This window comes from Mobula birostris, chromosome X, assembly GCF_030028105.1.
Source record: "Mobula birostris isolate sMobBir1 chromosome X, sMobBir1.hap1, whole genome shotgun sequence".
NCBI lineage: Eukaryota > Metazoa > Chordata > Chondrichthyes > Myliobatiformes > Myliobatidae > Mobula > Mobula birostris.
Genome location: NC_092402.1, coordinates 40,072,830 through 40,091,551, shown reverse-complemented (window position 1 = coordinate 40,091,551; position 18,722 = coordinate 40,072,830). Strand labels below are relative to the sequence as shown.

Below are 18,722 nucleotides of genomic sequence, written 5' to 3'. Positions count from 1 at the left end.
GACCAACACAACAGAACAAACCCCTAATACATATAAATGTCTTCTTTTCTTCGGCTGTCTATCGATTTCGATGTCGACTGTGCTGAGAGTTTAGTCTCTGCAGGCACATTTATGGGCCACAAGACCAGCATTGGATCGGCACTGCCTCCCACGTTGGTTGCATTTGTGATTTGACTGGTCTAGCACCGAATGTCTGCATTCATGACCTGCTTCATATTTCTTCTGCCTTTTCTCCTCGGTAGCTGGGATTGACTTCTTGACAATGCAGTGCCAATTTCTTCTGTCTACAGCCTCTTTCTCCCAGGTATTGACATTCATGTCAGTGTTCTTCATATGGTGCCTGAGCACATCTTTGTAGCACAGCTTCTGACCACCGTGCTTCCTCGTTCCTTCATGTAGCTCGCCAGAGAAAACAGCTTTGGGTAAACGATCATCGCTCATTCTTGTGACGTGACCAGTCCAACGCAGCTGAGAAGCTGTAATGAGTGTTTCTACGCTGACTGTCCCAGCACGTTTGAGCACCTCCACATCTGGTACCCTCTCTTGCCACTTGATATGTAATATTTGGCGTAAATGCCTGTGTTGTGTCTTGGTCAATTTCTTGATGTGCTTCCCATACAATGTCATCGTTTCAGTTGAATAAAGCAGAGATGGTAAAATAGCTGTGTTATACACTTTGACCTTGGTTGCCATTTTAACGTCATGACGAGACCAAAGTCGCTTCTGCAAAGCACCAAAGGCTTTTGTAAGTGATTGAATTCTCCTCATCAGCTTTACAAGTAAAGCTGATCCTTGAAAAATATGGTTTGAATTCCAATGGAAAACCTGGATCATTATCACATTGCAGCATGTTAGAGTTGTCAGATTGCTCTATTTCCAATTTCTTCACTGTCTGCCTGTTTTTCGAGTATGTTAAGTTGCACAGAGGTCTTTGAGAAAGGCAATGTGTAAGCTCAGATACAGTAACTGTGACCATAAGGATGTGATGCCAATCAACCTGATTCATGCATGTCTGTTAGAAAATCAAACATTTACCCAATACAGTCAAAAAGGGCTCTGTTATCCTCCAGCAGACCAGCCAAAAATTTGTTATTTTTCATCATATTTTCTTGAGGGGCATTCAACTGATCAAGTCAGTGAGGTTCTAGGCACAAAGAAAAATTGGAAAAAGTTCTGCTAATGTCAGTAAAACTGACCACGTGAAAAATACCAGCACAAGTTAAACACCTTTTGTGCTCGGGTCACTGTAGTAACTGTTGCATTTATAATAAATTACAGGCATCACAGAATAATTATACTGTATAGAAAAGAATTTGTTGTATGCTGATTAATGTGAATTCTTTTAGTTTTTACAGGCATCTGATACCAAGCTTGTCGTGATTCTTATGTGCAATCCTGTAAATTGACTGATGAAGCCTGTAATCTTTAACATAATAACAAGAGATTCTGCAGATGGTAGAAATGCAGAGTAACACACAAAATGTTGGAGTAACTCAGCAGGTCAGGCAGCATCTACAGAAAGGAATAAACAATCAATGTTTCAGAGAGTCCTAATGAAGGGTCTCGGCACAAAACATTGACTGTTTATTCCTCTCCATAGATGCCTCCTGACTTGCTGAGTTCCTCCAGCATGTTAGACCGTAAGACCAGAAGCTACAGGAGCAGAATTAGTCTGCTCTGCCATTTCATCATGGTTGATTCATTTCCTTCTTAGCTGTGATCTCCTGCCTTCTCCCCATATCCCTTCATGCCCTGACTAATCAAGAATCTATCAACCCCCTACCTTAAATATACCCAATGATTTGGCCTCCACAGCCACCTGTGGCAATGAATTCCATAGATTCACCACCCTCTCTCTAAAGAAATTCCACTTCATTTCTATTCTAAATGGACGCTCCGCTATTCTGAGTCAGTGTCCTCTGGTTATAGACTACCCCACCATAGGAAACATCCTCTCCACATTCACTCTACTGAGGCCTTTCAACATTTGATAGGTTTCAGTGAGATGCCCCCTCATTCTTCCGAATTTCAGTGAGTACAGGCTTAGAGCCATCAAATGCTCCTCATATGATAAGGCCTTTCAGTCCCAGAATCATTTTCATGAACCTCCTTTGAACCTTCTCCGGTACTCAAAGTGAGGCCTCACCAGTGCTTTATAAAGCCTCAGCATTACATTCCTCTCGAATTAACACCGCATTTACCTTCCTCATCACTGACTCAACCTGCAAATGAACCTTTAGGGAATTCCGCATGAGGACTTCCAAATCCCTTTGTAGCTCAGATTTTTGAATCCTGTCCCCATTTAGAAAATAGTCTACACTTTTATTCCTTCTACCAAAGTGCAAGACCATATACTTTCCAACACAGTATTCCATCTGCAACTTCTTTGCCCATTCTCCTAATCTAAGTCCTTCTGTAGCCTTTCTGTTTCCTTAAAACTACTATGCCCCTCCACCTATCATCGTATCATTCGCAAACTTGGCCATAAAGCCATCAACTTCCTCATCTAAATTATTGACATATAACATAAAAAGAAGCAATCCCAACGCTTGTGGAACATCACTAGTCACTGGCAGGCAGCCAGAAAAGGCTCCCTTTATTCCCACTCTTTGCCTACCGCCAATCAGCCAGTGCTAGAATTTTTCCTGTAACACCATGGGCTCTTAACTTGTTAAGCAGCCTCATGTGTGGTACCTTGTCAAAGGCTTTCTGAAAATCCAAGTGGATATGCAATGGCAAGCATTTAAAGGTTGCATGGATGAACTACAACAATTGTTCATCCCAGTTTGGCAAAAGAATAAATCAAGGAAGGTAGTGCACCCGTGGCTGACAAGAGAAATTAGGGATAGTATCAATTCCAAAGAAGAAGCATACAAATTAGCCAGAGAAAGTGGCTCACCTGAGGACTGGGAAAAATTCAGAGTTCAGCAGAGGAGGACAAAGGGCTTAATTAGGAAGGGGAAAAAAGATTATGAGAGAAAACTGGCAGGAAACATAAAAACAGACTGTAAAAGCTTTTATAGATATGTAAAAAGGAAAAGACTGGTAAAGACAAATGTAGGTCCCCTGCAGACAGAAACAGGTGAATTGATTATGGGGAGCAAGGACATGGCAGACCAATTGAATAATTACTTTGGTTCTGTCTTCACTAAGGAGGACATAAATAATCTTCCAGAAATAGTAGGGGACAGAGGGTCCAGTGAGATGGAGGAACTGAGCGAAATACTTGTTAGTAGGGAAGTGGTGTTAGGTAAATTGAAGGGATTGAAGGCAGATAAATCCCCAGGGCCAGATGGTCTGCATCCCAGGGTGCTTAAGGAAGTAGCCCAAGAAATAGTGGATGCATTAGTGATAATTTTTCAAAACTCGTTAGATTCTGGACTAGTTCCTGAGGATTGGAGGGTGGCTAATGTAACTCCACTTTTTAAAAAAGGAGGGAGAGAGAAACCGGGGAATTATAGACCGGTTAGCCTAACGTCGGTGGTGAGGAAACTGCTGGAGTCAGTTATCAAAGATGTGATAACAGCACATTTGGAAAGCGGTGAAATGACCGGACAAAGCCAGCATGGATTTGTGAAAGGAATATCATGTCTGACGAATCTCATAGAATTTTTTGAGGATGTAACTAGTAGAGTGGATAGGGGAGAACCAGTGGATGTGGTATATTTGGATTTTCAGAAGGCTTTTGACAAGGTCCCACACAGGAGATTAGTGTGCAAACTTAAAGCACACGGTATTGGGGGTCAGGTATTGGTGTGGGTGGAGAGTTGGTTAGCAGACAGGAAGCAAAGAGTGGGAATAAACGGGACCTTTTCAGAATGGCAGGCGGTGACTAGTGGGGTACCGCAAGGCTCAGTGCTGGGACCCCAGTTGTTTACAATATATATTAATGACTTGGATGAGGGAATTAAATGCAGCATCTCCAAGTTTGCGGATGACACGAAGCTGGGTGGCAGTGTTAGCTGTGAGGAGGATGCTAAGAGGATGCAGGGTGACTTGGATAGGTTGGGTGAGTGGGCAAATTCATGGCAGATGCAATTTAATGTGGATAAATGTGAAGTTATCCACTTTGGTGGCAAAAATAGGAAAACAGATTATTATCTGAATGGTGGCTGATTAGGAAAAGGGGAGGTGCAACGAGACCTGGGTGTCATTATACACCAGTCATTGAAAGTGGGCATGCAGGTACAGCAGGCGGTGAAAAAGGCGAATGGTAAGCTGGCATTTATAGCGAGAGGATTTGAGTACAGGAGCAGGGAGGTACTACTGAAGTTGTACAAGGCCTTGGTGAGACCACACCTGGAGTATTGTGTGCAGTTTTGATCCCCTAATCTGAGGAAAGACATCCTTGCCATAGAGAGAGTACAAAGAAGGTTCACCAGATTGATTCCTGGGATGGCAGGACTTTCATATGAAGAAAGACTGGATGAACTGGGCTTGTACTCGTTGGAATTTAGAAGATTGAGGGGGGATCTGATTGAAACGTATAAAATCCTAAAGGGATTGGACAGGCTAGATGCAGGAAGATTGTTCCCGATGTTGGGGAAGTCCAGAACGAGGGGCCACAGCTTGAGGATAGAGGGGAAGCCTTTTAGGACCGAGATTAGGAAAAACTTCTTCACACAGAGAGTGGTGAATCTGTGGAATTCTCTGCCACAGGAAACAGTTGAGGCCAGTTCATTGACTATATTTAAGAGGGAGTTAGATATGGCCCTTGTGGCTACGGGGGTCAGGGGGTATGGAGGGAAGGCTGGGGCGGGGTTCTGAGTTGGATGATCAGCCATGATCATAATAAATGGTGGTGCAGGCTCGAAGGGCCGAATGGCCTACTCCTGCACCTATTTTCTATGTTTCTATGTTACACAACACTCACCGATTCTCCTTTGTCATCCTGCTTCTTATTCCTTTAAAGAATTCTAACAGATTTGTCAGGCAAGATTTTTCCTTAAAGAAACCATGCTTAGTACGGCCTATTTTATCGTGACTCCAAGTATCTCGAAACCACATCCTTAATAATCGACTCCAACATCTCCCCAACCACTGAGGTCAGATTAACTGGCCTATAATTTCCTTTCTTCTGCCGCTCTCCCTTCTTGGAAGAGTGGAATGACATTTGCAGTTTTCCAGTCTTCCAGAACCATTCCAGAATCTAGTGATTCTTGAAAGATCATTACTAATGCCTCCACAGTCTCTTCAGCCACCTCTTTCAGAACCTTGGGGTGTAGACCATCTGATCCAGGTGACTTATCAACCTTCAGACCTTTCATTCCCCAAACACCTTCTCACTAGTAATGGCAATCCAACACACGCCTGCCACTCTTGAACTTCCAGCATACTACTAGTGTCTTCCACAGTGAAGACTGATGTAAAATGCTTATTCAGTTTGTCCACGATTTCCTTTTCCCCCATTACTACCTCTCCAGCATCGTTTTCCAGAGGTCCATTATCCACTCTTGCCTCACTTTTACACTTTATATATCTGCAGAAACTTTTGGTACCCTCTTTAATATTATTGGCTAGCTTACCTTTGTGTTCCATCTTTTCCTTTTTTATTTTTTTAGTTTCCTTCTGTTGGTTTTTAAAAGCTTTCCAATCCTCTAACTTCCCACTAATCTTTACTCTATTATATGCTCTCTCTTTGGCTTTTATGTTGAGTTTGACTTCCCTTGTCAGCCATGATTGCGTCATTCTTCCAAAGAAGAATATTTCTTCTTTGGGATGTGTGTGTATATATATATATCCTGCGCCTTTCGAATTGCTCCCAGAAATTCCAGTCATTGCGGTTTGCCATCATCCCTGCTAGTGTTCCCTCCAATCAATTTTGGCCGGCTCCTCTTTCATGCCTCTTTAATTTCTTTTACTATGCTGTAAAATTTATATGTCTGACTTTAGCTTCTCCTTCTCAAATTGTAGGGTGAATTCTATCATATTACTAGACAACGGGGTGACCCATTGGGGCACCCTTTGAGACAAGGGTAGTGCAGTCTGATGTGGCCAGAATGAACATTAAATTTTCCTGAATGCTATTGCTATCTCTTTGATTTGTAAATTAAAGAAGAAAAACTCAACTTATTAAAGAAGAAAGACGCATAGCAATTCAAATATGTGACCAGAATGAACATTAAGTATCCATGAAGTAAATTTGAAGGAATCGGGCTTGCTGAGTCAGGTCTGGAATTAAATGTTCGATGTAATGATGGATTTGGCCTTGAATATCACAGAAAGATTCCATCGATTCCCAGTTGGAATGACTTCTTTGGCACCAAAGGATGTCATTTGGAAGAGGCAATTGTATTGTCTGATGTTCTTCCTGAACTCGTTTGCAATAGGTTCATCATTGCTGTACAAATTGAGGAGTTCATTAGGTAGAGGCTGCAAATTGCCTATCCTGACCTGTCCCTTCATACAGCAGAATTGTGCGGTTTCTCCAGTGAGTAGGAAGGCACGACAGGGCAAACTCTGGTCATCGAACCAACATCAGCAGAAATGTGACGGCATGGGAGTCGTGCATTTTGCCTTGCTCTTTCTCTGTCGAGAACAACAATGGCCAATATTGTTGTCAAAATTGGCCATTGTCGTCTTCAGCAACTCTCGCAATAATTACTCTGTGCCGCATATTCTCCAGTTGATCTTTCCTTTTCTCCTCTCCCTCTTCCTCTCGCCTCCTTCTCTGCCTGTTTTTGTCATTCTGGAGACGTGCATGCCTCTCCTCCTCTGTCTCGTCTTCTCTCATCTTTTTTGTCCTGACTCTTTGATCCTGGAGTCGTGCAGCCCTGGCCTCATCCGATTGTTATTCTCTCCCCCTCCTTGCCGCTTCCCGACGACGTTTGGCATCATCTCTTCACCGTAATGTCCGCCTTCTCTTTCCACGCGGCATAATTAGGTTATCCATATATTTTTACCCTAATGCTTGATGGAAGATAGGAAGCAGTAACACCAAAGCCTCCAAGCTGCTGAGGCTGGCTGTGCGCATGCGTCGGTCTGTGGCGTCGCGGTCTCCATGTAAGGTGGAAGCGGCTCTGGGCATCGTGAGGTGCTGCTGAGGTTGGCTGTGCGCATGCGTCGGTCTGTGGTGTCGCCGTCTCCATGTAAGGTGGAAGCGGCTCTGTGGGAATCTTGAGGCGCTGCTGAGGTTGGCCGTGCGCAGGCGTCGGGCTGTGGCGTCGCGGTCTCCATGTAAGGTGGAAGCGGCTTGTGCGCATCGTGAGGTGCTGCTGAGGTTGGCTGTGCGCATGCGTCGGGCTGTGGCATCGCGGTCTCCATGTAAGGTGGAAGCGGCTTGTGCGCATCGTGAGGCGCTGCTGAGGCTAGCCGTGCGCATGCGTCGGTCTGTGGCGTCGCGGTCTCCATGTAAGGTGGAAGCGGCTCTGTGGGAATCGTGAGGCGCTGCTGAGGCTGGCTGTGCGCAGGAGTTGGGCTGTGGCGTCGCGGTCTCTTGTGAGGTGGAAGCGGCTCTGTGCGCATCGTGAGGTGCTGCTGAGGTTGGCTGTGTGCATGCGTCGGTCTGTGGCGTCGCCGTCTCCATGTAAGGTGGAAGCGGCTCTGTGGGAATCATGAGGCGCTGCTGAGGTTGGCCGTGCGCATGCGTCGGGCTGTGGCGTCGCGGTCTCATGTGAGGTGGAAGCGGCTCTGTGCGCATCGTGAGGCGCTGCTGAGGTTGGCTGTGTGCATGCGTCGGTCTGTGGCGTCGCCGTCTCCATGTAAGGTGGAAGCGGCTCTGTGGGAATCATGAGGCGCTGCTGAGGTTGGCCGTGCGCAGGCGTCGGGCTGTGGCGTCGCGGTCTCCATGTAAGGTGGAAGCGGCTCTGTGCGCATCGTGAGGCGCTGCTGAGGCTGGCCGTGCGCAGGCGTTGGGCTGTGGCGTCGCGGTCTCATGTGAGGTGGAAGCAGCTCTGTGCGCATCGTGAGGTGCTGCTGAGGTTGGCTGTGTGCATGCGTCGGTCTGTGGCGTCGCCGTCTCCATGTAAGGTGGAAGCCGCTCTGTGGGAATCGTGAGGCGCTGCTGAGGTTGGCCGTGCGCAGGCGTCGGTCTGTGGCGTCGCCGTCTCCATGTAAGGTGGAAGCCGCTCTGTGGGAATCGTGAGGCGCTGCTGAGGTTGGCCGTGCGCAGGCGTCGGGCTGTGGCGTCGCGGTCTCCATGTAAGGTGGAAGCGGCTCTGTGCGCATCGTGAGGCGCTGCTGAGGCTGGCCGTGCGCAGGCGTTGGGCTGTGGCGTCGCGGTCTCCATGTAAGGTGGAAGCGGCTCTGGGCATCGTGAGGTGCTGCTGAGGTTGGCTGTGTGCATGCGTCGGTCTGTGGCGTCGCCGTCTCCATGTAAGGTGGAAGCCGCTCTGTGGGAATCGTGAGGCGCTGCTGAGGTTGGCCGTGCGCAGGCGTCGGTCTGTGGCGTCGCCGTCTCCATGTAAGGTGGAAGCCGCTCTGTGGGAATCGTGAGGCGCTGCTGAGGTTGGCCGTGCGCAGGCGTCGGGCTGTGGCGTCGCGGTCTCCGTGTGAGGTGGAAGCGGCTCTGTGCGCATCGTGAGGGGCTGCTGACGCTGGCGGTGCGCATGCGTCGGTCTGTGGCGTCGCGGTCTCCGTGTGAGGTGGAAGCGGCTCTGTGCGTATCGTGAGGTGCTGCTGAGGTTGGCTGTGTGCATGCGTCGGTCTGTGGCGTCCCGATTGTCATGATGGCCGATCAGGTCTCGGGTGAAAGGCAGCCTGTTGATCTTTGGTGAATAAGCAATTTTATACGAATATATAACCCTGAACTTTGCCTGCATTCTGTAAGTTAGCGCATTTTAATTCGATCTAGCCAAAATAAGTGCCGCTCTAATGCACCGTTTGCGCTAATTGGAGGTCACAAACAGACAGAGCATGAGAGTTTTAGTAGTCTATAGATGATCACTGGTCCCCTAAGGGTTCCTTTACTTTAAGGTCTCTAATCAATTTTGGTTCTTTACACAATACCCCATCCAGAATAGCTGAACCTCTAGTGGGCTCAACTACGAGCTGCTCTAAAAAGCCATCTCATACGCATTCTACAAATTCCCCCTCTTGGGATCCAGCACCAACCTGATTTTCCCAATCTACCTGCATACTGAAATTCCCCCATGACATGCATTTTTTACCTTCCATTATAATTTGTAGACTATATTTTTACCACTGTTTGGAGGTCTGTGTATAACTCCCATCAGGGTCTTTTTATCCTTGCAGTTTCTTAGCTCTCCCCATGATGATTCTACACATTCAGATCCGATGTCACCTCTTTCTAATTATCTGATTTCATTTTTTATCAGTAGAGCCACACCACCCTCACAGCCTACCTGCCTGTTCTTTTGATTCAGTGTGTACCCTTGGACGTTAAGCTCCCAGCTGTAATCTTCTTTAAGCCATGATTCAGTGATGCTCACAACGTTGTACATGCCAACCTCGAACTGTGCTACAAGTTCATCCACCTTATTCTGTGTACTGCGCACATTCAAATATAACACCTTCAGTCCTGTATTCACCCTTTTCGATTTTGTCCTCCTTTTACATTGCAACTCATCCTTTTGACTGTAATTTTTGCACTATCATCAGCCTATCATCAGCCTCTCCTTGCTAGCAGTCTCACTGCACACTGCTCCTGTTTGTAAACCAACTACCTCATCCTCAGCATTATCACTCTGGTTCCCATCTCCCTGTCAAGTTAGTTTAAACCCTCCTGAACAGCTCTAGCAAATCTGTCCGCAAGGATATTGGTCCCCCTCGGGTTCAGGTGTAACCCGTCCCTTTTGTACCGGTCGTACTTGCCCCGGAAGAGATCCCAGAAATCTGAACCCCTGCCCCCTGCACCAGTTCCTCAGCCATGCATTCACCTGCTACATCATCCTATTCTTATCCTCAGTGGTGCGTGACACAGGTAGCAATCCAGAGATTACTAACTACCCTGGAGGTCCTGTTTTCCAGCTTTCTACCCAGCTCCATAAAAATCTCTCTTCAGGACCTCCTCACCTTTCCTACCTGTATTGTTGGTGTTAATATGTACCAAGACTTTTGACTGTTCACTATCCACCTTTCGAATGCCGTGGTCCCGATCCAAGACATCCTTGACACTGGCACCTGGGAGGCAACATACCATCCGGGTGTCTCTAGCATGTCCACAGATCTTATCTGTATTCATTTAACTATGGAATCTCCTATCACTACTGCAGTCCCCTTCACCTCTCTTCTGAGCCACAGTGCTGGAGATCTGGTTACAGTGGCTCCCCCCGGTAGGTTGTCCCCATCAACAGTATCCAAAGTGGTATTCTTATTATTGAAGGAAACAACCACAGGTGTGCTCTGCACAGGGTGTGCATTTCCCTTCCTTCTCCGGACAGACTTAGTTACCTGCCTTCTGCAACCTTAGAGTGTCTACCTCCCTGTAGCTCTTATCTATCACCTCAGTTTCCCATATGAGCCAAAGGTCATCGAGCTGCAGCTCCAGTTCCTTAGTACATTCTCTGAGGAGCTGCAGCTCAGTGCACCTGGTGCAGATGTGGTTATCCGTGAGGCTGGAGTTCTCCCAGAATTCCTACATCTCACACACAGAACAAAACACGACCCCTGGAGCCATTCTCACTGTACTAACTCTGCCCTAACTGATAAGGAATGAAAAATAAAGAGGAAGAAGAAAACTTACCAGATACTTACCTTGCCAAGCCTGATGAGCCAAAGCCTTCCCACTTTTAACACTGGACCACTCACACAATGGCTGCTCCGCTTGCTCCTGCCTTATTTTTATTTGACCTTTCTAATGAATCCCATTCACTAATCGAGCACAGTCCAACTCCAAAAAACTGCCGTGAAGCACTGGCTTTTTTAAACTTTAGCCGTGGACCTAACTGCTTCTTCTCTTGCTCCCCCTCACTGATTAGGCGCAGTCATTTTGTGTGTGTTGCTCACGGTTCCCAGCACCTGCAGAATCTCTTGTGTGTATGTTGAAGATATTAGTTCAATGGGTCATTTTTTGACCTTGGTTACCCTTGCATTCCTGACGTAGTCTTCATATCAGCAGCACCAAGATGATATCATTCCCCATTAAAAGGGAACTTAAGACTCCAAGAAGCACCCATCAATGATCACACAATGTTGGATTGTGATGTGTCTGGATTAACCCTTATACATTGATCGCTAAAGAACTACCCCTCCACCCCAACTTGAAGATAGACTAATCTCACTCTTGACCCACACCAATGGCAAGAGCACAATGCCTTACCATGGCAACAAGGACAATCCTTCAACCCAACCAACTTCCTGACACTGCCCTACTTCTCCTGACCCTAGGAGATTCCTGATAAAGGCTCCAATTTTCACACTTTCATGCACCCAGCCACTTCCTTGAGCTGCTGAGTTCCTCCAGCATTTTGTGTGTGTTGGCCTGTAATCTTTCCCTACTGGCAACATTAATTTTAATGTGATCATACAGTACTTCTACATATGTCAAACCCACCTCCAGGCTTAGTTTCAGCTGCATGAAACTCAGAATGTAAGGTGAATGAAGAAAGGAAGGAAAAATCTTGCATTTAAGTAGCATCTTTCAAATCTCATGAGCAGTCCTACGTGATTTTCAATCAATTACCCTTAAAGTGCAACCACTGTTAATACAGGAAATGCAGCGTTCAGTGTTAGCTTTTTGAGCTTAAACAAACTTCTCTGTTGCAGTTTAAAAATGGACAGAACCATAGAGGTGTCTGATCTCCCCACGGGTATTTCAAAGCGGAGCCTTGAAGACAAACTCATGATTCATTTCTTGAGGGCTAAGAATGGAGGAGGTGAAATCATCGATGTGGTGTTCCCAACTGAGTTGCTGTCATCTGCACTTATAATCTTTGAAGAGGCAGAAGGTAAGATGCAAAGCAAGAAATTCCAGGAAAAACAAGGCATGAGGATGTCAGGCAAACAATGATGAAGTGAACAAGGTTAATTTGAGCTTAAGACAAAAGGAGAAATGGAAAGCAGTTTAGTTGACAACTAGATAACGGGGTGACCTGTTGGGGCACCCTTTGAGAGAAGGGTAGTGCAGTCTGATGTGACCAGAATGAACATTAAATTTTCCTGAATGCTATTGGTATCGCTTTGCTTTGGAAACTGAAGTAGAAAACCTCAGTTTATTAAAGAAGAACGACACGTAGCAAAGCAAATAGAGCTCCTCTCTGTTTAACGAAGGACAGTTTTGATGACATTATTTCTGGTTTATCTGCCATCCAGGACATCTCAAATGTCCTCTTTCTTTAAGGATCATGGTTTTCCTTCTGCCGTCATCAATGATGCCCTCACCTGCATCTCCTCCATTTCCCGCACTTCGGCCTTCACCCCATCCTCCTGTCACCACAACAGGGGCAGAGTTCCCCTTGTCCTCACCTACCACCCCACCAGCCTCCGGATCCAGCACATTATCCTCCGCAACTTCCGCCACCTTCTACAGGACCCCACCACTAAGCACATCTTTCCCTCTCCACCCCTCTCCGCTTTCCGCAGGGATCGTTCCCTCCGCGACTCCCTGGTCCACACGTCCCTCCCCACGGATCTCCCACCCGGCACTTATCCCTGTAAGTGTAAGTGCTACACCTGTCCCTACATCTCCTCTCTTGCCACCGTTCAGGGCCCCAAACAGTCCTTCCAGGTGAGGCAACACTTCACTTGTGAGTCTACTGGGGCCATCTATTGCATCCGGTGCTCCCGGTGTGGCCTCCTCTACATCGGTGAAACTCGACGCAGGCTGGGGGACCGCTTCATCGAGCACCTCCGCTCTGTCTGCCACAACAGACAGGATCTCCCGGTAGCCACCCACTTTAACTCTGCTTCCCACTCCCATTCAGATATGTCCATACATGGCCTCTTCTACTGCCAGGATGAGGCTAAACTCAGGTTGGGGGAGCAAAACCTCATATACCGTCTGGGTAGTCTCCAGCCCCTGGCCATGAACATTGAATTCTCCAACTTCCAGTAATTCCCTCCCCCTCCCTTCCCCATCCCTGTTTCACTCTGCCCCCTCCCCCCGCTGCCTATCACCTCCCTCATGGTCCCACCTCCTACTACCCATTGTGTTTTCCCCTATTCCTTCTTCACCTTTCCTGCCTATCCCCTCCCTGCTTCCCCTCCCCCACCCTTTTATCTTTCCCCTTACTGGTTTTTCACCTGGCACCTACCAGCCTTCTCCTTCCCACCCTCCCCCCACCTCCTGACGAAGGGTTCCAGCCCAGAACATTGACTGATCATTTCCAGGAATGCTGCCCGACCTGCTGAGTTCCTCCAGCGTGTTGTGAGTGTTGCTCTGCCACCCCTGTGCCTCTCGTTGTCATTCTGGAGACTTGCAGTCCTTTCATCCCCCGTCTCTTCATCGCTTCTGCTGTTTGTTCTTTGTCTTTGATCCTGGAGACGTGAATTTCTCAGCTCCTTTGTCTCTTCCTCTCTCCTCCTTCTGTGTCTGTTTTTGTCATTCTGGAGACGTGCGGCCCTTTCATCCTCTGTCTCTTCATCTCTTCTGCTCTTTGTTGTTTGTCTCTGATCCTGGAGAGGTGCATGCCTCTCCTCCTCTGTCTCTTCTTCTCTCATCGTTTTTTTGTCCCGACTCTTTGATCCTGGAGTCGTGCGGCCCTGGCCTCATCCGATTCTTGTTCTCTCCCTCTCCTCGCTGCTTCCCGATGATGTTTGGCGTTGTCTCTTGACCATAATGTCCCCCTTCCCTTTCCATGCGGCATAATTAGGCTGACCATTTATTTTACCCTAATGCTGGATAGAAGATACGAAGCACTAACACCAAAGGATGCCGATTATTCTTGATGATGTGGTTGGCGCTCTCCTAAATGTTCGTGATAAAGTCACCGCTGTCCTTTGACTGCAGCAAAGGGTTTTATGGGTGTCCCGAAATAGAGCTGCCCTGCCCTTTTGCTCCGGTAGGTGTTGCTGCTGAGGCTGGCCGTGCGCATGCATTGGGCTGTCGCGTCCCGATTTCCATTATGGCCGATTGGGTTTCGGGTGAAAGCGAGCCGGTTGATTTTTGGCGAACGAGCAATTTTATACGAATATATAAACCCTGAACTTTGCGTGCATTCTGTAAGTTAGCGCATATTAATTCGATTGAAGTGCGGCTGTAATGCACTATTTGCGCTAATTGGAGGTCGCAAACAGACAAATAGACAGACAGAGCGTGAGAGTTTCAGTAGTATATAGATGGCAAGGTTTGTTTTCTTTTGGGTCCATTGTATTGATTGTGATACTTGAAGTATTTAACTTTGTCACTCATGTCTTGCAGATTTTCCCTCTCTGTACTCCGTATTCCATTCCCACCTTCTCTCTCTTTTCCCAGGCATAACCTCCAAGTACCCTATTTTCAAATATCTACACCTATCCATTGTTGCCACTAGAAACATACAGAATTTTTGTTCAGATGGGCTGGACTGCGATCAGCACTGAAGATTCATTGAAAAGAAATACAATATTTATTGACAACACTACGTTAGTAATGAGTGGGAATGAGAATAGGGCAAATGACTCAGCGAATAATCTACTATACCTGGTGGTCAAACATTTTAATTCCGATTCCCATTTCTGTTCTGACGTGTCGGTCCACGGCCTCCTCTTGTTCCACGATGAGGCCATCCTCAAGGCAGAGGAACGATACCTTATATTCTAACACACACAAAATACTGGAGGAACTCAGTAGGCCAGACGGCATCTATGGAAAAGAGAATAGTCAACGTTTTGGGCTGAGACCTTTCTTCAGGATTGGAAAAACAAAAGATGAAAAGTCAGAGTAGGACGGTGGGCGGAGAGGAGGAAGTAGTACAAGGTGGTAGGTGATAGGTGAAACTGGGAGAGGGGAGGGGTGAAGTAAAGAGCTGAAAAGTTCACCTATCACCTTGTACTTCTTCCTCCCCTCTCCCCTACTTATAATCTGACTTCTCGTCTTTTTTTTTCCAGTTCTGATGAAGGGTCTGTTTTCCATAGATGCTGCCTGGCCTGCTGAGTTCCTTCAGCATTTTGTGTGTGTGGCTCGGATTTCCAGCATCTGCAGATTTTCTCTTGTTTGTGATTGTACACCTTATATTCCGTTTGGGTACCCTCTAACCTGATGGCATGAATGTCGATTTTGGTAACATTTTTACCACCCCCCTCCACTCTGTTCTCTTACCTCCTCTCACCTGCACATATCACATCCACCTGGGATTCCTCCTTCCCTTTCTCCTATGGTCTGCTCTCCTGTCCTATCAGATTCCTTCCTCTTCAGCCCTTCATCTTTCCTACTCACCTGGCTTTGCCTATCACCTTCTAGCTATCCTGCTTCCCCTCCCTGTGCCTTTTCACTCTGGCATCCTCCCCCTTCCTTTCCAATTCTGAAAAAGGATCTCAGCCCAAAACATCGACTATTTTCTCATTTCCATAGATGCTGCCTGACCTGCTAAGTTCCTCCAGCATTTTGTGTGTGTTTCTTTGGATTTCCAGCATTTGCAGACTTTTTTGTGTTTATAATCTATAATACTGTGTTAGTTTATCCTCAAAGCAGTATCCCTTCGAAAAGTAGGTTGAAAGTGGCCTTCATAAATCAGATCATTGAGTATAGGAGTTGTTTAAGACGTTGGTGAGGCCTACTTTGGAGTATTCTGTAGAGTTTTGGTCACCTACCTACAGAAAAGTTATCAATAGAATTGAAAGAGTGTAAAGAAAATTTACAAGCACATTGGCAGGACTTGAGGACCCGAGTTAAAGGAAAAGGCTGAATAGGTTAGGAGTTTATCTAGAGAGAAGGACTCAGCTTTAAGGCTGAGGTAGCAAAGTTGGGTAGGCAATAAAATAGATGCACAAAGAAGTCATTCAGCGCCACACACTTTTCAGTGATTATTAGGATGGACTTATATGTGAGAGAGTTTTAGGAATATGGTTTGTAGTGGAGTGAAGAAGCTAGGGCACATCTTCGTTCTCCAATGTCCTCCAGATGTGGCTTGACAGAGGAGAGTGAGATGTAGAGTCATAAAGGATGGGAACAGGCCCTTCAGCTCACCACGTGCGCACTGGGCATCAAACATCCATCTACACCAACCCTATTTTCCCTCTTGCATCAACTTCTACCCCACTGCTCTACCTTCCTTTGCCACCTACCTATGCTCATGGTAACCAATGGCAACCAACTAACCTACCACCCTGCACATCTTTGGCACGTGGAAGGATACAAGAGCACCTAACGGAAAACTATATGGTCATAGGGAGAATATACAAACTCCACACAGACAGCATTTGATATCAGGATGAAACTCTGATCCCTAGCCCTCTGAGGCTGCAATGTTAACCATTGTGCTGCTCTGGGTTTACCTGCTTGACAGTTCCTATTGATACCCCAGAAAGTGTGTGACAGTGTTAGTGAATGTGCATATCTATGGTCTTAATTGTATGTTTTTGTATTCCTTACTCAGTGGCTCAACGTGTTCTTCAAACTGAAAATCAGATTCTTAAAATTAATGGGAAACAGCACAAATTAAAAGTGAAATCTGCTAATTCTGAGATCAAAGTTGATCAGGTAATTAAAAATCATTCAAATCTTTTCAGATATATTTTCTGGTACATATTTCATGACTATGACTACTTGTGAACTGACAAATTAAGGCTCAGATTTTTGCATGTGCGGTACAAAATAAGGCTCTGAACCATGCTTCATGTTGCATTGATGGCAAGGGTTCAGCCGAAAAGTTATAAATGTTTTTAGAAAATGCCTTTTTTTTAATGGATCGAGAATGACACTAGTAAACAAGGTGCCCAATGGCGACATCCTTCAGACAGTTCACGAAACTTCTTCTCCTTTCAAATCGGATTCTGCTACTATTGGAACCTGTGACTTACATTTTGACGGTGTGTTTTCGGGCTGATTGAGCGATCTGGCTCTTTGCTGTCTCCAAAGGAGTTTGGTGAGGTTTCACATGGAGTGTGCAGCCTGCAGACGGGGTGCAGGCCCATGATTGACTGCATTTCTTGCCGATCTCGCCGACTGAAGAGTTGAGGGAGATGGAAATCAACAAGGACAAGAGTGGAAGGCAAGCAGGTGCTCAGCGCCATCTTCCTGCGTTTGACCGGTCCCTTTCTCCCTCTTGCCTGTTGCTCCTGGAGGAAGATGCCTGTGTGTGACTAGACTCTCTTTCCCTCTCACTCAATGGTGCCAGAGTTAAGAGTCTTGGGCAAGGTTTGATTGACATTTGTGATCAAGGTTTGTGGATTGAACTCTGTAATTCTTGGGGTTTTGGCTTCTGGTTACTCCTTTTTTTAATTGCTATTTTGTGCAACTTTGATCGGGGCAGACTGGCTCTGCTGCCATCAGTCAATGAACGACGCAGTGCTGAGTTGAACTGAACTGAACTAAACTGAACAGTCCTAAACTGTGTCAATGACTTTGTGGTTTGATGTTTTATATTCTGTGTTTTTTGTTCATTTTTTGCTGTTTGCGCAAGGGTGTTTAATGTTTTCTTTGAATGGGTTCCATGGTGTTTCTTTGTTTCATGGCTGTCCCTGGGAAGGTGAATTTCAGGATGTATACTGCATATATACTTTGATAATAAATGTACTTTGAATCCTTATTATACCATTAGAGGATAAATAGGAAATATACAAAACACTCAGTGGCCACTTTATTAGGTAGCTCCTGTGCCTAATAAAGTGGCCACTAAGTGTATTTGAAAATCTTTGTGAAAATTTGATTTTTTTTTTACAGTGTAATGTATCTGGTTTCCATTGAACAATGGTTTGAGAAATTAACCTGAGGGCTTTTTTTTTGACTAGAGGACGTTGGGGAATCTTTTTGAATTCAGATGTTGGTTAAGTATGTTGATTATTTTGTTGATGATTATGATTTAAATTTGTTAATTTTTTTTGTTGCTGAATTAATGGGACCACATAGAATGCCATTATGCATCTTGAAGTTCTTTCAATATGTGCACAGTGTGTTTATAATGTAAAGTGGGCTGTATAAACTTGTACCAATGCTGTGAGCAGCTCTAACCCTGCCTTTCCTAAATGAAGTCTTGACAATCAATCCACAGCATCACTGGAGAGTGTGTAATGCATTGAAACTGTCATTGAATTTATTACAGATATTCATGTTTACACAATCATAGCCTCCTCACATCCCTCTGAAGTTAACATTGGATACAGCATTACCACGGTTGTGTGCTTTTTCATAACTTGGTACGGTTTCCCCTTGACCTTTCTTTAAGGTACCATTTTTTTATTTAAGATAGGTCAGAAGAGGGGCCTACCCTCCATCAAGGTCATACTTAGAAAGGTGCTGGAATAAAGGCTAGCAATATCATGAAGGATCCCACCCACCCTGGTCAGGGACTGTTTGTCCCACTCACACCAGGGAGGAGGCACAACAACATCCACGCCAGGACCACCAGGTTCAAAACCAGTTACTTTCCCCAAGCAGTAAGGCTGATCAACATCTCCACCAACTAACCTACCACTCTACACCCCCAGCCACCACGACGTTATCATTTCCTGTCAGCCACCTTATGTTAAGACTCTCTTCTACCTAGCGTCACTTTATGGACATACAATCAATGGCATCATGGTAGCATAGCGGTTAGCGAGACGCCATTACAACTTGGGCCTCGGAGTTGAAAGTTCAGTTCCAACGTCACCTCTAAGGAGTCTGTGTACGTCCTCCCCATAGAATGTGTGGGTTTTCTCCAGGTTCTCCGGTTACCTCCCACAGTCCAAATACATACCGAGTAGGT

The 18,722-nt window shown here is 46.0% G+C and overlaps 1 protein-coding gene across 1 annotated transcript in view; it reads left to right on the top strand.

Annotated features, from left to right (window-relative positions):
• The first annotated feature begins 441 nt into the window (after window positions 1–441).
• The window catches only part of LOC140191375 (uncharacterized), a 31,803-nt gene continuing 13,522 nt past the window's right edge, over window positions 442–18,722 (top strand). The window contains exons 1-3 of the mRNA XM_072248736.1: window positions 442–533; window positions 11,665–11,846; window positions 16,413–16,516. Of these exons, the coding sequence (XP_072104837.1) occupies window positions 11,672–11,846; window positions 16,413–16,516 (279 nt within the window). The 5' untranslated portion in view covers window positions 442–533; window positions 11,665–11,671. The remainder of the gene's footprint in view (window positions 534–11,664; window positions 11,847–16,412; window positions 16,517–18,722) is intronic.